At 39.2% G+C, this 17627-nt stretch overlaps 1 protein-coding gene across 1 annotated transcript in view; it reads right to left on the bottom strand.

Annotated features, from left to right (window-relative positions):
- Positions 1–17627, bottom strand: part of ITGA1 (integrin subunit alpha 1) — a 209162-nt gene that overhangs the window by 86519 nt on the left and 105016 nt on the right. Inside the window, exons 7-9 of the mRNA XM_043977095.1 lie at positions 16879–17027; positions 11956–12106; positions 3881–4046 (exon numbers count right to left, since the gene is read on the bottom strand). Coding sequence (XP_043833030.1) covers positions 3881–4046; positions 11956–12106; positions 16879–17027 — 466 coding nt within the window. The remainder of the gene's footprint in view (positions 1–3880; positions 4047–11955; positions 12107–16878; positions 17028–17627) is intronic.

The following is a 17627-nucleotide window of genomic DNA, read 5'->3' on the forward strand; positions in this document are numbered from 1 at the left end:
CGCATTGGAATAGCCCTTTCATTTAGGCAACTAAAATAAGCTTTATTTTAAAACATTTTACTCTGAGAGCTCAAGGCACTTTACACTTATTATCAAATTTATCTTTACAGTCTCCCGAACAGGCAGGTAGAAACTGTGCCAAAGTGCCAATAAAAACCACCTCCTCTAATCTTGGGAGCCCTGACTCTTTCCAAGTCTCTGCCTGCTTCTGGGTTCTGTCTTCAGGTGACTGTGGAAAGAGGGAAAGAGATTGTGAATAATAGCCTCAGCCTACCCTGCTCAAGACCTCTCCTCTAGCTTCTTCTTGGGCAAGTCCACAGTGACCACTACAACAGCCCCTACCTCTGAAGAGAGATTTCACTGTTATCTCTGCTGTTCATAGGGGAAATGGAAATGTTAAATGACTTCCTGATATCCCAAAGCAAGTCACTGGCACTGGCTACTCACTAGGCTGAACTGGTGCCAAAAGGAAAGAACAATGCAGCCTTCACATGAGCTGGCAGTTGACCTCACAAAGGGTAAAGAAGTATGGGAAATGGAGAATTTCCAAGTGGCGGGGAAATATAGCCCTTTCTGACCCAATTCTATAAAATTCAGAAACAGTCTAGTTAGTACAAGTGACAAAAAATGCTTGGCTATAAGAACTCTGACCACCCATAATTCTAGAGGACCTCTAATGAAGCATGCTACCCATCTCCTGACAGATTCCTGATAGATTCAGGGGGTGCTTATTTGTGACACTTATTTGGGGGGGGGGTCAGTAATTTGTTTTGCTTGACTATACACATTTTTTTGGTAAGGAATTTGTTTTCCTTTCCCTTTTTTTTTTTTCAAGTGGAGTCAGGGTGAGAGGGAAGAAAAATAGGTTTCTATTAATTAAAAAATAAAATTTTATTTAAAAAAACTGACAAAGATGCTTGGAAAGTTTTTGGTCAGTGGGGCTCACATGAAGACAATTTTATTTTTAAATGCAGTATCTTTCTAAGGTTTTTGCACAGCTTTTAAACTTGGAAGCTTTAACTTTAGTGGTATGCATGATGGACACAAAAAGCATATAGTCACATGGCATTTAAAAGCAAACTGAATTTTCTTCTCACAGCGGACAGAGACTTCTGTTCTGCTTTCCATAGGGCACAATTTCCCTTCTGCCCTATGGTAGCTATTTTCCTTTTGCCACAGGATCCTAAATGAAAATACCTAGTGGATAATGATGTCCCGTAAACTTTAATAAATTTTCTTTTAAATGCCATTTGCAAGTTGTTTCTCTCAGGCCTACAGCCTAGGTTATTAGAATTTTAAAGTGTAAAAGCTTTATGTGAAGGCTTTAAGAAGACATTATACTTTTTTCCCCCTGAATGCCTTTCAGTAGTGCCCTTTAGGTCAACCATAAATAATACTTCCAGCTAAGGAAAATAAAGGTTAGAGTTGTCTCTTTTAGCAGTAGGGTCCTTCAGGAGTGGGCAGAACTTCCAATTGATAAGTCATTGGAGTTGTCTTGTTTCTAAAAGCCAAGTGAAAATGATGCACAAAATGTACTTTGGCAGGCCTGTGGAGCTCACCAACATCTCAAGCAAGTTCTCCCTTTTCCACTCTTGTTTTCTGTTCCCCTCCCTTTTTATTTGTTCCCTACACTATCTTAGACCCTATGTGCTCCATAAAGTGTCCGGCCTCTTTTCAGTAATAACAGCAGACATTTACATATTTCTCTAAAAGGCTTGCAAAGTACTTACATTATCCATACATTATCTCATTTAATTCTAGCAATTATTCTGTAAGGTGGGCAGGACATATTTGGTTATTCTTGTTTTATACATGAGAAACTGCAGGTTCAGAGATGATGAGTGACTTGGCCAGAGTCACAGAGTTATCAATGGTCAGAGACAGAATTCAGACCCAGGTCTTACCTGACTCAAGTGCCTTACTTACATTTCTTCCTCCACCTTCTCACCTCTTTTATTATAATTAGATCATATTCCAATGATCCTATGATTAAAAGATCATGGACTTAGAGCTGGAAGGGAGCTAGAGGCTATTTAATTCAAACCCCTTGTTTTATAGATGAGGAAATGAAGGCTTGGGATGGCTAAAGTCCTTTGCCCAAGGTCACGTAGGCTGTAAGCATCCAAGGTAGGACTTGGACCTAGGTCCTGCTGATTCTAGAGTTAATTTCCTTTTCATTGTATCATGGTCTGTTTCTAAAGTGAAGTTTTCTTTATTTTATTCTCTCTTTCTCAGTAATAAAGTTGACATTTGTAGCAAGATTAGGGGGATTGATTTAATTACTAGTTTCAATTTATAAACTGGGTAAGTCATATCATATAGACAGCTGGGTGGTGCAGTGGAGAGAGCTCTATGCCTGAAGTCAAATATGGTCTCAGACACTTACCAGCTGTGTGACCCTGGACAAATACCTTGACCCTGTTTGCCTCCATTTCCTCAACTGTAAAATGAGCTGGAGAAGGAAATGGCAAACCACTCTAGTATCCTTGCCAAGAAAACTCCAAATGGCATTATGAAGTCAGACATGACTGAAAATGATTAAATAACAATAAAATCAGATCATTTCTTTGAGTTTCCATTTCCTCAGCTGAAAAAATGAGGAAAGGGTCTATTACATGATCCCTGAGGTTTCTTCTATCTCTAGAGTTCTGATCCTATGATCTTCCAAAGTACTTTTAAGTCAGTAGTGTGCTGGACCCAACTGAAGTGACCAAGAATGGATGGTTAAATTTTCACTATAAGCATTTATGCCTCAGAAATTGGCAAATGTTATGAATTTGAGCATGATTTTTAGTTTTGTGGATTAAGAAAATGCTAATAATCCAGATTAAGTTTAAAAGTGTGTAATGCATACATTCTCTCTCTTATCTCCTCCCCACTGCCCAAGCTAGATGTTAAACATTTACCAGCATAACTCTCCTTTCAGCTCAGTCTATGGGTCTAGGTGAGGCAACATACATAGGAGACAAAGACCTTTCAGCCTGCTGTTATTTTTGGCTAGTGGCAAGGAGCACAAGGCCCATGGCTTTCTCTGTTCCACCTCTTCTACAGTAGTAACACAAGAAGAGGTGAATATTCTTTTTAGGTAAAGGTTTATAACTTTTTAGCTCCAAAGTGATGTATTAACCTAGGAACTACCATGGAACAAAACACCCATGTTCATCATCATTTATAGACCAGCCCCATTTAAAGTCAAAGAATGGAAAGCATCAAGTACAAATACAAGCCAAGAAATTTCAATCTTAGAGATCACAAACTTCTACTGCTAGGGAGTGAGTGAGACAAATGTTTTAATGTACTGATATATAAAAAGTTCCATTTCCTTTAAAAGATTGAGAAATTACACTGATAAAAACCCAATCCAAAATTCTAAGCCTTGAAACTTAGTCTTGCCTCTGCTTGTATCTCTATCTACTTCATGTCTCCCTCCGCCCCCCCCCCCCAAAGTGAAAAACACAGGATATTTTTGCTGCCACAATTCTCCTTCCATCAGTGTCCTCCTTAATACTTCTTGTGCTGTGCCCTTAGAAAGATATCTTCCAGCAGCTGTGATACATTGTAAAATATCTGTCTAAATGAGAAATGTATACAAAATAGTCTAATGCCAAGGTGGGTAAAAAAGATATTGGGGGGGGGGGCAGCTAGATGGTGTAGTGGATAGAGCGCTGGCCCTGGATTCAGGAGGACCTGAGTTCAAATTTGGCCTCAGACACTTAACACTTATTAGCTATGTGACCCTGGACAAATCACTTAACTCCAATTGCCTCACCAAAATTAAAAAAAAAAAATATTAGGAATAAGGAAGGCAGAACTACAGAAAATGCATTATTGAGGGCTTGAGTTACAGATACAGTGTTCTGATTTAAAGAAATTTTCATACCTTCCAAGGCAAATATTCTTTCTCCCAGGCCTTCAGCAATAGTGACTAGTGCAAATTCATCAGAGACATTGAAGAAATGCTTTTCAGTAGGTTCACTTGCAATTGATTTTATTTCTTCCACAAATTTCTCAGTGCTCAAATTCCCTCGGTTATAGTGGCCAAGAATCTAAGGCACAACAAAGAAAGTCAAAAATATTTTTTTATTTCTGTGTCAAATAAAGCTCTCAGACAGATTGTCAGTAAACAGAAGAACAGAGTAACTTAGCATAATTTGATTTTTATGCACTCCTACATTCTTGGAAGGGACTTTCCAGAATATGTATGTTGCCTCACAAGAACTGCTGCAGAAATGTAGCAGTTGGTCTAGGAGCAGACAAAGGACAACCTTGTTCACTGTACCATGCTTCTGCTCCTGGCCATGGCTACTCCCTGCTGTTTCTGAACAGCTGTATCTTTGGAATCTAGCGGTTTGAAAGTAGGGAATCTCTCCGGTGCCTTTCCAGCTGGTGACATCCACATCTGTTGCAAAACCAATTAGCAGAAATCAAACTGTTTCATCTGCAAGTGGCCAGTCTTCCTGAAAATACCGTATACTGAGGGAAGGGAAGGGGAAGTTAGACCCATTTGTTATTTGAGAAGATTTAGGATTAAATGGGAATTGGCACAGCCAATCCAGGAGCTGAACTATTGGTTGTTCCTGTTAAGAACCAGATCTTGGAGATGGGCAAATGCTATATAGAGAAAAAGAAATGTGATTTATGAGATGTAACCAGTATCATTCACAAGTACATGGGCATGTTCTGCAAAATAGGTTTATAGTATTTAGATCAGGAAGCTTCTTTAGAAGTCACTTGGGGCAGGTAGGTGGCTTAGTGGACAGAGCACTGGCCCTGATTCAGGAGGACCAGAGTTCAAATCCAGCCTCAAACACTTGACACTTACTAGCTGTATGACCCTGGGCAAGTCACTTAACCCCCATTGCCCCACCAAAAAAAAATTTAAATATAAAAATCAAGTTATTCAGATATCTAGTACCAAGTTTTGAACCCAAAGAGCCTCTCATTGGTCACCATTTCTCTTCTTGTTTTCTTTCTTCCGTTAAAATGTAAGTTCCTTGAGGTCAGAAACTGTCTTTGCCTTTATATTTCTATTCCTAGTGCTTAACACAGTGCTAAAAGCACTTTCTAAGTGCTTATGACAGGCTTCTTTCATTTATTCAATGACTCGCTCATATGGAGACTTGAAGTGATTAAAAGTGTCGTGACTTTCATGGGTTAAATTATTCATTTGTTTAAATGGAAATAATTGTAAAACAAGTTTAGTCAATTGTATTGATGTTCCATGTTGTTTATAATCAGTCTTTTGTGTGTGTGTGTGTGTGTGTGAGGAAAAAGAAGCCATGGGCCTTCTGGTCAGGGAGGTGACATAGCATGGGTCACTTGTTCTTAAACTTTTCCTTAGTTCAGAATACTAGTCAGGTGGTTATTTCTCATCAATGAATAGCTCCTTACATTTCTGCTTCAGGACTGAATGGACAAGCCTATGATAGCCTAAGGAGGAAGAGAGCCCTGGTGAGGCTGAGACCTAGGGGATGCCTCCATCTCTGACATCCTCTCTGACCTCAGGCAAATGATTGCAGTACTTACTCTGCTTGCTCATTTCTTCATTTGTAAAATGCCATTTATGTTGTTAGGAATAATGAGATAATGTCTGCAAAGTACTCTGAGCTGTTTGGAAGAAATGTGCTGCAAGAGACAAACAGACCAGACAACAAAGGGATGGGGAGATCATTTGGATGTCTTTCAGGTCATTGGATTTATTTAACGTTAAGATGTCTAGTTTCCCACTTGTGGAAGATGGGGGGGGGAGGGGTGATTGTACAAATTACATTAGTCAGAAAAAATATAGTTCCCTGCTTCCTTCCTTGAGAAGTGAAAAGGGTCAGACCTTCAGGGCTTTTTGTTTGATGCTGGACTAGGAAACAGGAGGCTAGCAGAGGGATGCTGGTAAATGTTTAACAACTGGCTCTCCGGGAAAATTACAGGAAGGACATACTTTTAAATTTAATCTGCATTATTAACACTTTCTCCATAACTTTCTTAAGACTACACAATAAAGAAAATAGTAAATCAGACCCTGATTTATCAGATTTGCCAATTTCTGACATATAAATGTTCGCTAACAATTAGCTCCACGAGACAATCTGAGCTGGTTCCAGCACAACCCATTCCTGGCTGTCGGCTATGAGACCATGAACAAATCATTTTGTGATTCTAATCCTCAGTTTCTTTAGCTGTGAGATCAGAAAAAATAAAGGGTAAGGACAGCAAAGAGTCAAAATGCTCATAGAAGAAATCTCCATAAGTTCTTCCACATTCATACCCTTCTCCCCATCACACATAGACACCATCCCAATTCAAGCCCTCATCACCTCTCAGTTGGACTACTGTGGCAGTCTCCAAATTGGGTTCCCTGATTTCAGACTCTCCTGTTCATCCATTTGCCACAAATTTTCCAAAAGGATCTTCTTAAAGCAGGACCCTGCCAATGTCATTTTTCTTTGTCTCGGCATGTCCTTTAAGGTTTCTTTCCCATCACTTCCCTTCACACACTCCACATTCCATTCAAACTGGCCTATTGGCTATTTTTTGAATTTGGCATCCATTTCTCCCTCCTGTACCTTTGCAAGCCTGCCATGTGTCCCCGAAGAACATTTGCTTCTCGCCTCTGTGTCTAAGGATCCCTAACTTGCCTTCAGCCTCAAGTACAGTACTGCTACCTGGGGGAGCTTTTTCTAATCCTCTTAGGTTTCAGTGCTCTTGCAATCCTCAAATTATCTTTCACTTATTTTTGAAAATGTTGCCACTGCCTTATAGAATAAAAGTTCTCCAAAGGCAGGGGCTGTTTCTCATTATATTTTGGCATCCTCAAGTGCCTAGCACAGTTTCTTGCATGGAGTAGGCACTTACTACATATTTTTGGTAAATTCAGTTGAATTTCATGATGAGAAGAAAGAAGATAAAGGAAGAGACAGTAAGTGTCTAGAAGTTTTATTTCTAAACAGGACTCATCTACCTTTCCTTCCTGCCTTCCACCTTCCTCCCTTCCTTCCTTCCTTTCTTCCTTCCTCCCTTCTCTCCCAGCATCCACTCACAGGTTCAACCCCAACATCTATTGACATTTGAACTTTGACTTGTTCCATTTCTGACCTAGGCTAGTTCCTCCTCCTTAGGCAGCCTTGTGAGTCTTCTCTACCCCCTCCCAGGAGCTTACCAATTTAGTGTCAAATTTAGCACTGACACCTGGTCATCTTTAGCTTGATGCAGTTCAGAACTCCAGAATTTAAGCACTGCATCAACCGCACCTTCCTTAGTAGGAGGATTTTCAGGCATGAGCTATCATGCAGGGCTAGATGAGACTTTCTTGCATAAAGAGTTAAACTTAAAAGCATGTTGTGGGGGCAGCTAGGTGGCACAGTGAATAGAGCACTGGCCCTGGAGTCAGGAGTACCTGAGTTCAAATCCGACCTCAGACACTTAATACTTACTAGCTGTGTTACCCTGGGCAAGTCACTTAACCCCCATTGCCCTGCCAAAAAAAAAAAAAAAAAAGCATGTTGTGCTTACTTTTTTTTCCTGGAGAGCCAGCTGTTAAATATTTACCAGCACACCCCTGCCTACATCCCTGAGAGTTATGTCCCCAGTCCTTCAGTTGCCATCATTTACTTTTCCTAATTCAGGCAAGGCCCTTTGACCCTTAAGAAAAACAAAGACATTTTATAGATGTGTCTTCCTGAGCATTTCCCAAGAAATTATATAGAAAAACATTTTTGTATATTTTTAATGTCTCCACATTTAACTCCCCCCATCCTCTCTTGCCTTAACATGTGACTTTTCATTCCATTTACAAACTGATAGAGTTGAAAACAAACTTGAGAAAAATAAAATGTGACGGCTCTTCTTTTGCATCATGCATAATCTTTGATTTTGGTAAAAAGAATCCATCTACTGAATCCATCCCTGGTCAGCGTGCTACCTTTAAAATCCACCTAATTTTTAGTTTAAACCAACAATCTTCAAGTAGAAGTAGAGCAATTATAGTATATTTTCAAATCTTCCTTGGTTGCTTTCAGGCAGCAGACAGTGTATTAAGTGTAAATGGAATAAACATTTTACATTTGACATGCCTGGCCCAAGGGAAATGCGGCTTTGCAATATCTACCTCAGGTGAACATTAGCCGAATGCCAAGCATTTGAGGCTGTCACATTTCTATTGACTGAAACAAAATACATAATTTATGTGTTATTTTGTAACGTTTCCTTCTTATTCAATTTTTCCTGACAAAATGGATTTTAAAAGGGGCACAGCAGCACTTTGAGGAAGACTTTGCCTGATACATCTCTCCCTAACCTTCTCCCCCCAAGCACCACTACAGACTTGCCACCCAAAGAAAGTAGGCCACTATGTTGCCATGGTTATTGTGGCACAGCGGGTAGAGTGCCAGGCCTGGCATCTGAAAGACTCGAGTTCAAATCTAGCCTCAGACACTTAGTGTTTGTGATTCTGGAGAAGTCAACTTCCTTTGCCTCAGTTTCCTCAGCTATAAAATGAGGATAATAATAGCATTTACCTCCCAAGGGTATTGTGAAGATCAAATGAGATAATAATTGTTAAGCATTTAGCATAGTGCCTGGCACATAGTAAGCACTATATAAATGTTAACTATTATTATTATTTCTTCCTTGCTTACACAGTATCCATATGGTTCATTTTCATTAACTATGTATTATACTCTGTACTTTTTCCCCAGTGAGTATTATATCCTCTCTATTTCTCTTATTTTATTAGTGAGCTTGTTAGTATAACTTCTATTCTGATATTTTTATTAGTGAGCCTGTTAATATAAACTCAGGTCTGATATTTTTAATCCTATAACACCACAAACAGATTTTTTTTACTCCATAAAGGGTAAAGTTTTTATAAAGCCACATATTAATTTGAATTTACTATTCATAAAACCCAGGAAAATGAGATGTGAATTGACAAAAGGAAATGATTAAAGAACACCAAGCTCCTTTAAAATCCACTTGTTCAGAATATTTTATTGAGGGCATCTGGGCATTGAAAGGATGACCAGGAAGTTTATGTTATGGTTTCCTGCCCTCAAAGACCTTGTAATATGATGGCATAAATAAAGCATACCCAGGAAAAAATTAAACAAGGTTGTATGTGATTAAATAACAATGAAATGCTATATGAGTTCAGAGGAGAGAGAGACCATTCACTATGAGGTCAGGGACTTTATGAAAGATGTAGGGTAGGAACTGGGCCTTGAAAAATAAAGAGGATTTGGAATAAGTGGAGAAAAGCAGGAGGGAGGAAACGTGAAGGACAGGAAACCTGAATGAATCAGGGTGTGCATGCCAGAATGAGCAAAGTCTCTATTTTTAAGGTGGTGTGGAGTCTAGCCTGACTACAGAAGAGGTTTCATGCTAGGGAATAATGTTGACAAAGTGGGTTGGAACAGATTGTTGAGGGTCTAGAACGTCAGGTTAAGACACTTAGACTATAACATAAAAAGTAGATAGGGGGGCGGGGGAGGCAATGATTCAGTGAATTCTCCTTTGCCTCCCTGAAATCTCCTCAAGTTGGCAGCACCACCCCTACTATATTAGTCACAGACTTTAAAGAGAGTGTGTGAGCTGGAGAATGATATGATTCCTCTTTTGGAAGGTCCTTTCTGAGCTCCAAACTACTATTACTCTATGATTGTAAATTTCTTGAGGGAAAAGATGTTTCCTTTATTTCATAACTTCTTCCTCTCCTGCACCCTCAAGAAAACCCCCAACACCTGATGATAGTGCCCAGTACAGAGACTTGCCACAGTGGTCATGCTTTAAATATTTCTTGAATGAATGAGAGAAGGCATAATGAAAGTGGTATTTGATGAAGATTAACCTGGAGGCAGTGTGTAGGGTGGATTGAGTGGGTGGGGTAGGGAGAGACTGCATGAGATAACTCAGGAAGGATTTGAGACGTTATCTCTGTAGCCAGGATTGGATCATCCCTTGGGTCTTTTGGAACACAGGGTGTTGACAGACACTGCCTTAAGCTTAGTTCTAACCCTTCCTTTCTCTATCTATACAACACTTCAAGCCAACGTGTGGCAATCATGTATTGTCTGCCTCTGGCCCCACCTCTTCCTCCTCTTGCTCAAAACAGGAGTAGCCTGCATAGTCAGAGCACTGAGGTGGGCTAAGGCCATATAGTACTCTCTTGAGGGAAGGGCCAGGAGAGTGCTCAAATTTAGGAGGCAGTCAGGTACGGTGAGCTTCCCTGGACCCCCAGCCTGCAGCTTGCTTCAAACTCAATTTAAATTCTGAGCGGCAGTATTTCCATTGGTTATCCTTTCCCCTCCAGAGCTATGAATGCCCCCTCTATGGAAGGGCATCAGGAAAATTTGGCCAGCATATTCCTAGGAGCTGGTGGCTGTTGATAGAATCTCTCTAATGAGGTCTGGAGGCAGACAGATGTCTTTTGTTTTGGTACAGGCAGCTTGCTTTGAGCCAATGCGTGTTTAAATATTATTGTTAATAACAATAAGCATACTGCTGTGTATTTACACGGTTGCTCTTGAGAGGAGCACAGAGTACATTGTGTATTATGTAGCCCATGTCCCTTAGAGCAGTCTGGGGCCTCCCTTTGGAACTAAGAACTTCCTTCAGCTTTGAACTATCTTCCTCAAGAAGCTGTTCTTGGTCTCTAATCTTTGTGCCTTCCTTCTGAGACTGATTCCAGTTTTTTCAGCATATATTTTTTTGGTACTCAGTTATTTGGTTTTTTTGTTTTGTTTTGTTTTTGTAGGTCAATGAGGGTTAATTGACTTGCTCAGGGTCCCACAGCTAGTAAGTGTCAAGTGTCTAAGGCCGGATTTGAACTCAGGTACTCCTGAATCCAGGGCTGGTGCTTTCTCCACTGCGCCATCTAGCTGCCCCTGAAGTTATTTGCATATTGTCTTCCCCATTACTCCATGAGCTACTTGGGAGTAGGGACTGCTTGCCTTTTGCCTTTCTTTATACCCTGGTGCTTAGCACAAGGTCTGGTGCTTTATAAATACCTTTTTTTCTCTTCAGTTCACTTTACACTTGTCAAGGGATTTGAACTTGGCCTGTGCAGTTGAGGGAAAGGGAGAGCTTTTTGTATAAGGATCTTCTTATTTCCTCTTCTTTACTCTGCTCTGATTTAATGCTCTCTGATCCAGGGTCTGGGGATAGGGAGAAAGAAGGAGAAGAGGGAACCAGTATGCTGGGCTCTCCCCTTACCATGATTGATTGCAGGGCAGGTGTACTGTCCACAAATTGCCCCTGACATCAAAATTGTTAGTATAGCTGTAAACAATACTGAAGTAGTAGAGAGGGTGTCATTATCAACAATTAAGGATTACTAGACATTTCTGTCCATCGGCTTCTATCTTCCCACATAGCAGTAAATTATGTTTTCTTTACTCTAGTTGCTAGGTAGGGTTTTGTAGGCTTTTCTTTTTTCAGTTTTGTCTTGCCCTCATCAAATGATCATGAATATACTTGACACATAATCCTGTCTTCTTAATGGACTCTAGCTCAGATTTATGAAATATTTCATTACTGATTATAATACTATGCCATTTCAGTAAATTCCTTTACTTTGAGCTAATTATGTCATCTGGCTGACTATTCAAGGTAAATACATCAGTGGGGGCTTGTGAGCTCTCGTGTAGCAGTGCAGTCTCAAAGAAGATCTTGAACCTTATATAACTAATGTCTGAAAGATCTGTCCTGAAAGTTGGAGTGGAGAAGCTACCCCCAGGCACTATGTAGAAGATAGACACTATGGTACAGAGGAAAGAATGCTATGTCTGGAGTTAAAAGACCTGAGTTCAAATTCCAACTCTATTTATTACCTATGAGTTCTTGTCAAGTTACTTAACTTCACTGGGCCTTAATTTCCTTATCTATAAAATGAGGAAGAGAACAAATGACCTCTGAGTTCCCTTCTAGCTCTAAGTCTATTACCTTATGGATTAATTTTTTACTTACAGCTATGGCAAATCTCTGGATGTTGTCATCTTCACATTCTTGGATGACTTTATTCAACTGATGGTTGTCATGAGATTCTCCATCAGTCACAATCACCATGACTTTCTTAACTCCACTTCGAGCACCCCTGGCTTTAGTGAAGGCCTCTTTTCTGAAACATATTTATATAAAAGAGACAAATAAGACACCATCCTCAAGATTATGCAAAAGCTTCAAGCCAATGTGTGAAATCCAAACACTGCTCTAAGTAGCTCTTAGCCTTGGAGCCAAGAGTAACAGCAGCACCCACCAGTCACACTGGGTGGCATGATGACCACTATTTGTAGCATTTTCTGATTTATTCCAGATGGTAGAAAGGTTGCCATTTTGCTTAATCACCACATGCTCTCACATACCGAAGCCAGAGGAGACATTTTACTCCCACAGATATCAAAGGGAAGGTGGGTTCCAAGCTCACCATAAGACTTTGAGCAGATTAGTTCTCCACACCCACTCCTTGCTTTGTAAACAGCCTTCCCTTCTTCCCTTGGGAATATTTTTTTTTCCATATCAGCAGGCTTCTTCCTTTCTCCTTTTGGCAGAAGCATCTGCTTTGTTTCTCACCTTCCTTCACCCCCTACTCTGATGTTCACAGAACAGTCTCACCAATTTAACCTCTGCTGCAGAGGAGGAGGAGAAACAAGGGTGGAGAGAATGTGTTAAGACCCAGACAGCCTCCCCTTACATCCAGCTCTTGAAAGTAAGCATTGGATAAGGGAGAAAATAAAACAGACTTTTTTTTTAAAGGAAAACAAATAGTTTTAATTTTAGATGTACTCAGGGGCAGCTAGATGGCACAGTGGATAGAGCACCGGCCCTGGAGTCAGGAGTACCTGAGTTCAAATGTGACCTCAGACACTTAACACTTACTAGCTGTGTGACCCTGGGCAAGTCACTTAACCCCAATTGCCTCACTAAAAAAAAAATTTAGATGTACTCCAAGTTTGGTTCAATAATTTGTTTAATTTTCTGAGACTGCAGTTTATAATTTTTTTAAATGGCTTTCAATGGCAAGATAAAATGAGACAGACTTCGGGGTGATGACTGTAGTAAAGAATGATTAGTGTGATCCAAGACACAGATTGTTGAAGAGGGATGGATGGGTCAAGAGGCAACAAGGAAGAGAAGGCAGGGCAGAAATATGAACAGGATGAGAAAGGAATTTCAATTGAATTTAGCAAGGATTTACTGAACACCTGTGAGAGAGAGAGAGAGAGAGAGAGAGAGAGAGAGAGAGAGAGAGAGAGAGAGAGAGAGAGAAAGTTCTGTTTGAATGGGTGTGTCTATTCTTGTTTCTTTTCTTTCCCTTATCCCTCTCTCTGAAGACTTCAGAATGAAGAGGACATCTTACATACAACTGTACCTATATCCATAGATATGCATTTTCAAACTTTGGGTTAAAGAAATATGACTATTTACAGAATGAATGGCTCCCTGGGACTTCTGTGACCTTAACTGGAAAGATGAATCATTTATATCTTCGGGTACCCTTCCCACCTCCAAAATTGCACCTAAGATAACTGTATATACCTATTCCCACTTCCATCAAAGGTACAATTTTATGATTTCCATTCTCTATAATTTAGTTAAAAGTCAAGAATTCTTAAAGAAAGAGCAAGATGCTTTTTAAAAAGTCTAGAAATTGGCATCCCATACTATTTAGTTCTCCTCAACCTGAGAAATGTGGCATCAGTTCAAATAGAGATATGCCAGGGTATATATTGGCTTAGAAAGCCATAAATTAACATTTTCTATGTTGTTTTATATTTTTATTGTGTTAAACATTTCCAGATTACATTTTAATCTGATTCATGTCTCGCTCCAGATTTTTGCAGACCACTGACAGCATGCCAGTGTATTACTTCTGAGTGGAAAGGGGGGGCACAAAGCTAGGTGGCACAGTGGTGGATAGAGAAGCAGGTCTAGATTTAGGAAGATGAGTTCAAATCTGGCCTCAGACACTTCCTAGTTTTTGTGACCCAAGGCAAGTCAATTAACCTCTGTTTGTCTCAGTTTCCTCATCTGAAAATGAGGATAATAATAGAACCTACTTTCCAGGCTTGTTGTGAGGTTCAAATAAGATAATAATTGTAAAGTGCTTAACACAATGCCTGGAACATAGGAAGTACTATATAAATATTAGTTATTCTTATTGTTATTATAGTGAATGGAGTATTGGACTAAGAGTCAGGAAAGTATGGGTTCAAATCTCACCTCTGACACTGGTTATGTCAAAGTGGGTTAAAATCACTAACCTCAGATCAGTAAATTGGAGTTAATGAGATAATACTTGGAGTACCTTCTTCACAACAAGGTGCTTATGATATGCAAATGAGCTGATATACATAAAGGGCTCTGCAAATTCTAAAGTACTACCTGATATCACTTATTGTTAGATAATCTCAATTCCTTACACTCATATCCTTCCAGGTTAAGTAAGCTTACCCAAGGTCACACAGCTAGCATGTGTCAAAGCCAAGATCTGAACCTAGGTTTGCCTCCTAGGTCAGCCCTTTCTCCCTCCACTATACCATCCTACCTAGTGCCCCAGCTACTGAAAAATACCAGTGCTTTCTATCTCACTGTCAGAACAGGCTAGAACTTAATAAGAACAAAGGGATAGTATCAGAAAAAATTACCTCCCCCATTTCCTTATATTAAATCTAGCAGCATTGAAATCAGGGTTAATCTTACTGACAGGCAGAATAGGCTTGTATGAATGTATGGTTGTTTTTTGGAGGGTTTGAGAAAGGCCCTTCCTATCCCCAGTATATTTTCTCCACCCAGATGCCACTGTACCTGAAATTTCACCTTTAATGATCCAGGAGCTAAGAAGCACAATAGATAGAGAAATGGATTCGGAGTCTGGAAAACCTGAGTTCAAATTTGGGCTCAGAAACTTCATAGCTGTATTACCTGGGGTCTAGTCACCTTTGTCTGCCTCAATGTCTTCATTTATAAGATGATGATAATAATAACATCTACTTTCCAGGATTGTTGAGAAAATAAAATGAGATTTTCTTTTAACGCACTTAGCACAGTGCCTGGCCATATAATAGTTACTTAATAAGTGTTTATTCTTTTTCCATTTCATTGCTCTCTTCCTGTGGTGGCAAGGGATACAGGGTGGAAGAAAGGGGTAGGTAGGTGGATGGGGGAATGAACAAACATTTATTAAGTGCATGGACTTTAAAAAATCTCATTTAAGGTACAGAAAAATGAGATAGGGTATACAAAATACTGAACATGTACATCAAAATAATGTGTAGAGCTATCCTTGAGGGAAAGAGATAGAGGAAACACAGAAAAAACAGTGAAGAGTGCAATTAACGAAAAGGAAACCGGTTCTTTGGAGCCTTAAGGAGTATATTCATTCAAAGAATCTCCTGTAGGACCTCCGTGATACATGGAAATAGAGATTGCATCTTGGCCCTGGTATCTGAAGAGATATTTAGGAATGGCTCTTGCTAACATGAGCAACCAGACCCAGTGATGGTTTGAGATGGAGAATCACAAAGTGACTGTACTCATAAAGAGGCTGGATCGCCTAGACCCAGAGCTTTCAAATCCAGTTTTATTGAGTATGAATGTGTAGTCTTCTTCCCTTATTTAGAGCTTGCAAGAAGCTGTCCTGTTCTCTCTTTTGGTCATGGAAATTGGTGCTCTAGGGGGCAAATAAATGTGAAATGACCAACCCCATTCGTAAGTGATTCTCTTCTTCTGGGGTTTACGGAACTGGTACCATATATTAGCCTAAAGTTTATGGGTCTAACAACTTGCATGTGATGTTTTGAATTTTTGACTCTTGAAGGATCTTCTCAGTCAGAAGGACTGATTTGCATAAAATTCTTTTCAAAGAACTAAGATACTGAGTTTGGAGGCCAAGTAAAACACAAATAATACAAAAGTCCTTTCAAAATTAGCAACAGGTTGAAAATGATTAAGAGAAAGATCCCTAACAGCATTTTCTATTGTGTAGTTGTTTTCCCTTCCTTTCGACATACTTCCAAGTTTGGGTTCTGGTCAAGGGCACCAACATTTAAGACAAGATCTGAATGAGCAGGAAAAAAAAATTATACTATAAATGACAGGGATGTGGTCATTTTTCATGTAGTGAAGGAAAATTACTGAGATGGTGAAAGAGACAGCAGTTTTGTAGTTTAGGAGGGAATAGTGTGCTGTAAAGAAAGCAAGGCTGACAACCACCAGACCCTGACTTCGGTCCTACCTCTGACACTAACTAGCTATTAGTCGCTTACCCTTCCTTGGCCCTAATTTTCTCTGTCTTTGAAATTTAGAGATTAAAACAGATGATCTCTAAGGTCCCTTCTAGCTCTAAAATTCTATGTCTTTTAAATAATCTCTTTGGAGAAAAGGAAAAAAAATGAAGAGGATGAAAGAAATTTTTTGTTGACTGAATAACTTTCCCTTTCAAGTTTTGTATTTAAAGAGACATATTTAAAAATCTCAATACCAGAACAAATTAGAATAAGATGATATTTAATTGGTCCCATAGAGGCATCTATCAATAAAGCTACATTAACATTAAATAGTCTTAAACATTGAAAAAAACCAGAATGATTAAAAATTAGTCCCTTTGACTTAAATCAGCTGGTTGTCAGGGCAGTTTTCTTTCCCTCAGTTTCTTCATCTATAAAAAGGAGAGAGAGAGAGATATGTTGGACTAGATGGCTAATAACATTCCTTCCACCTCCAAATCCATTATCCTATGATCATACTAATTAATAGCTTCAGATACTTTAAAATGATTTGATCAATTGAGATAACATTCCAAATAGTTAACTAAGAAACAAAAGGGAACAGTTCCTAAATTATACACCTTGAAGAGACTTCTAATTTGGTGAATCATTTTAATGTACATACCTTGCTGTATCTATTCCAAGAGCTGTCATTGTTTGGCGCCCTTGCCTCTGCACTATTTGGTTGGCTGCAATGAGCACTTCTTCAGTCGTTGAATATTTGTTGAGATTAAATTCATGGGTCACATTTTCACCATACTGTACGATTCCAACCTAAAATAGCAAGCCACTATTAGATACATAATCCATGCAATGGAAATGTTGATTTAAATTTTCCTCCATCTGAGCAAATAGTATCAACACAAGACTTGACAATTTTGCAGATAGGTTTTTGAAAATCTGTTGGTTTTCCTATTTGATGCAGTGGGTTGTTGTTGTTTGTGCTTCATTTTCAGAGGACCAATGATATTGCAAGGGTCATGTCTTGATTTGCTCATGAATTGGATTTAAGTAAGGGAGGGTTGCCCAAACTCATCAGCCTCACTCTTTTCTCTTTTTTTTTCATAGTATTTTATTTTTTTCCAATCACATGTAAAGATAGTTTTCAACATTCATTTTTGTAAGATTTTGAGTTCCAAATTTTTCTCTCTCCCTCACTTCCCTTCTCCCCTCCCCTGAAGCCAGCAAGCAATCTGATATGTTATACACTACAATTATCTTAAACATATTTTCACATTAGTCATGTTGTGAGAGAAGAATCAAAACAAAAGGGAAGAAACACAAGAAAGAAGAAATAAAAAACAAAAAAGTGAAAATAGTATTCTTTCATTTGTATTCAGACTCCATAGTAATTTTTCTGGATTGGAAGCATTT

This window comes from Dromiciops gliroides, chromosome 1, assembly GCF_019393635.1.
Source record: "Dromiciops gliroides isolate mDroGli1 chromosome 1, mDroGli1.pri, whole genome shotgun sequence".
NCBI lineage: Eukaryota > Metazoa > Chordata > Mammalia > Microbiotheria > Microbiotheriidae > Dromiciops > Dromiciops gliroides.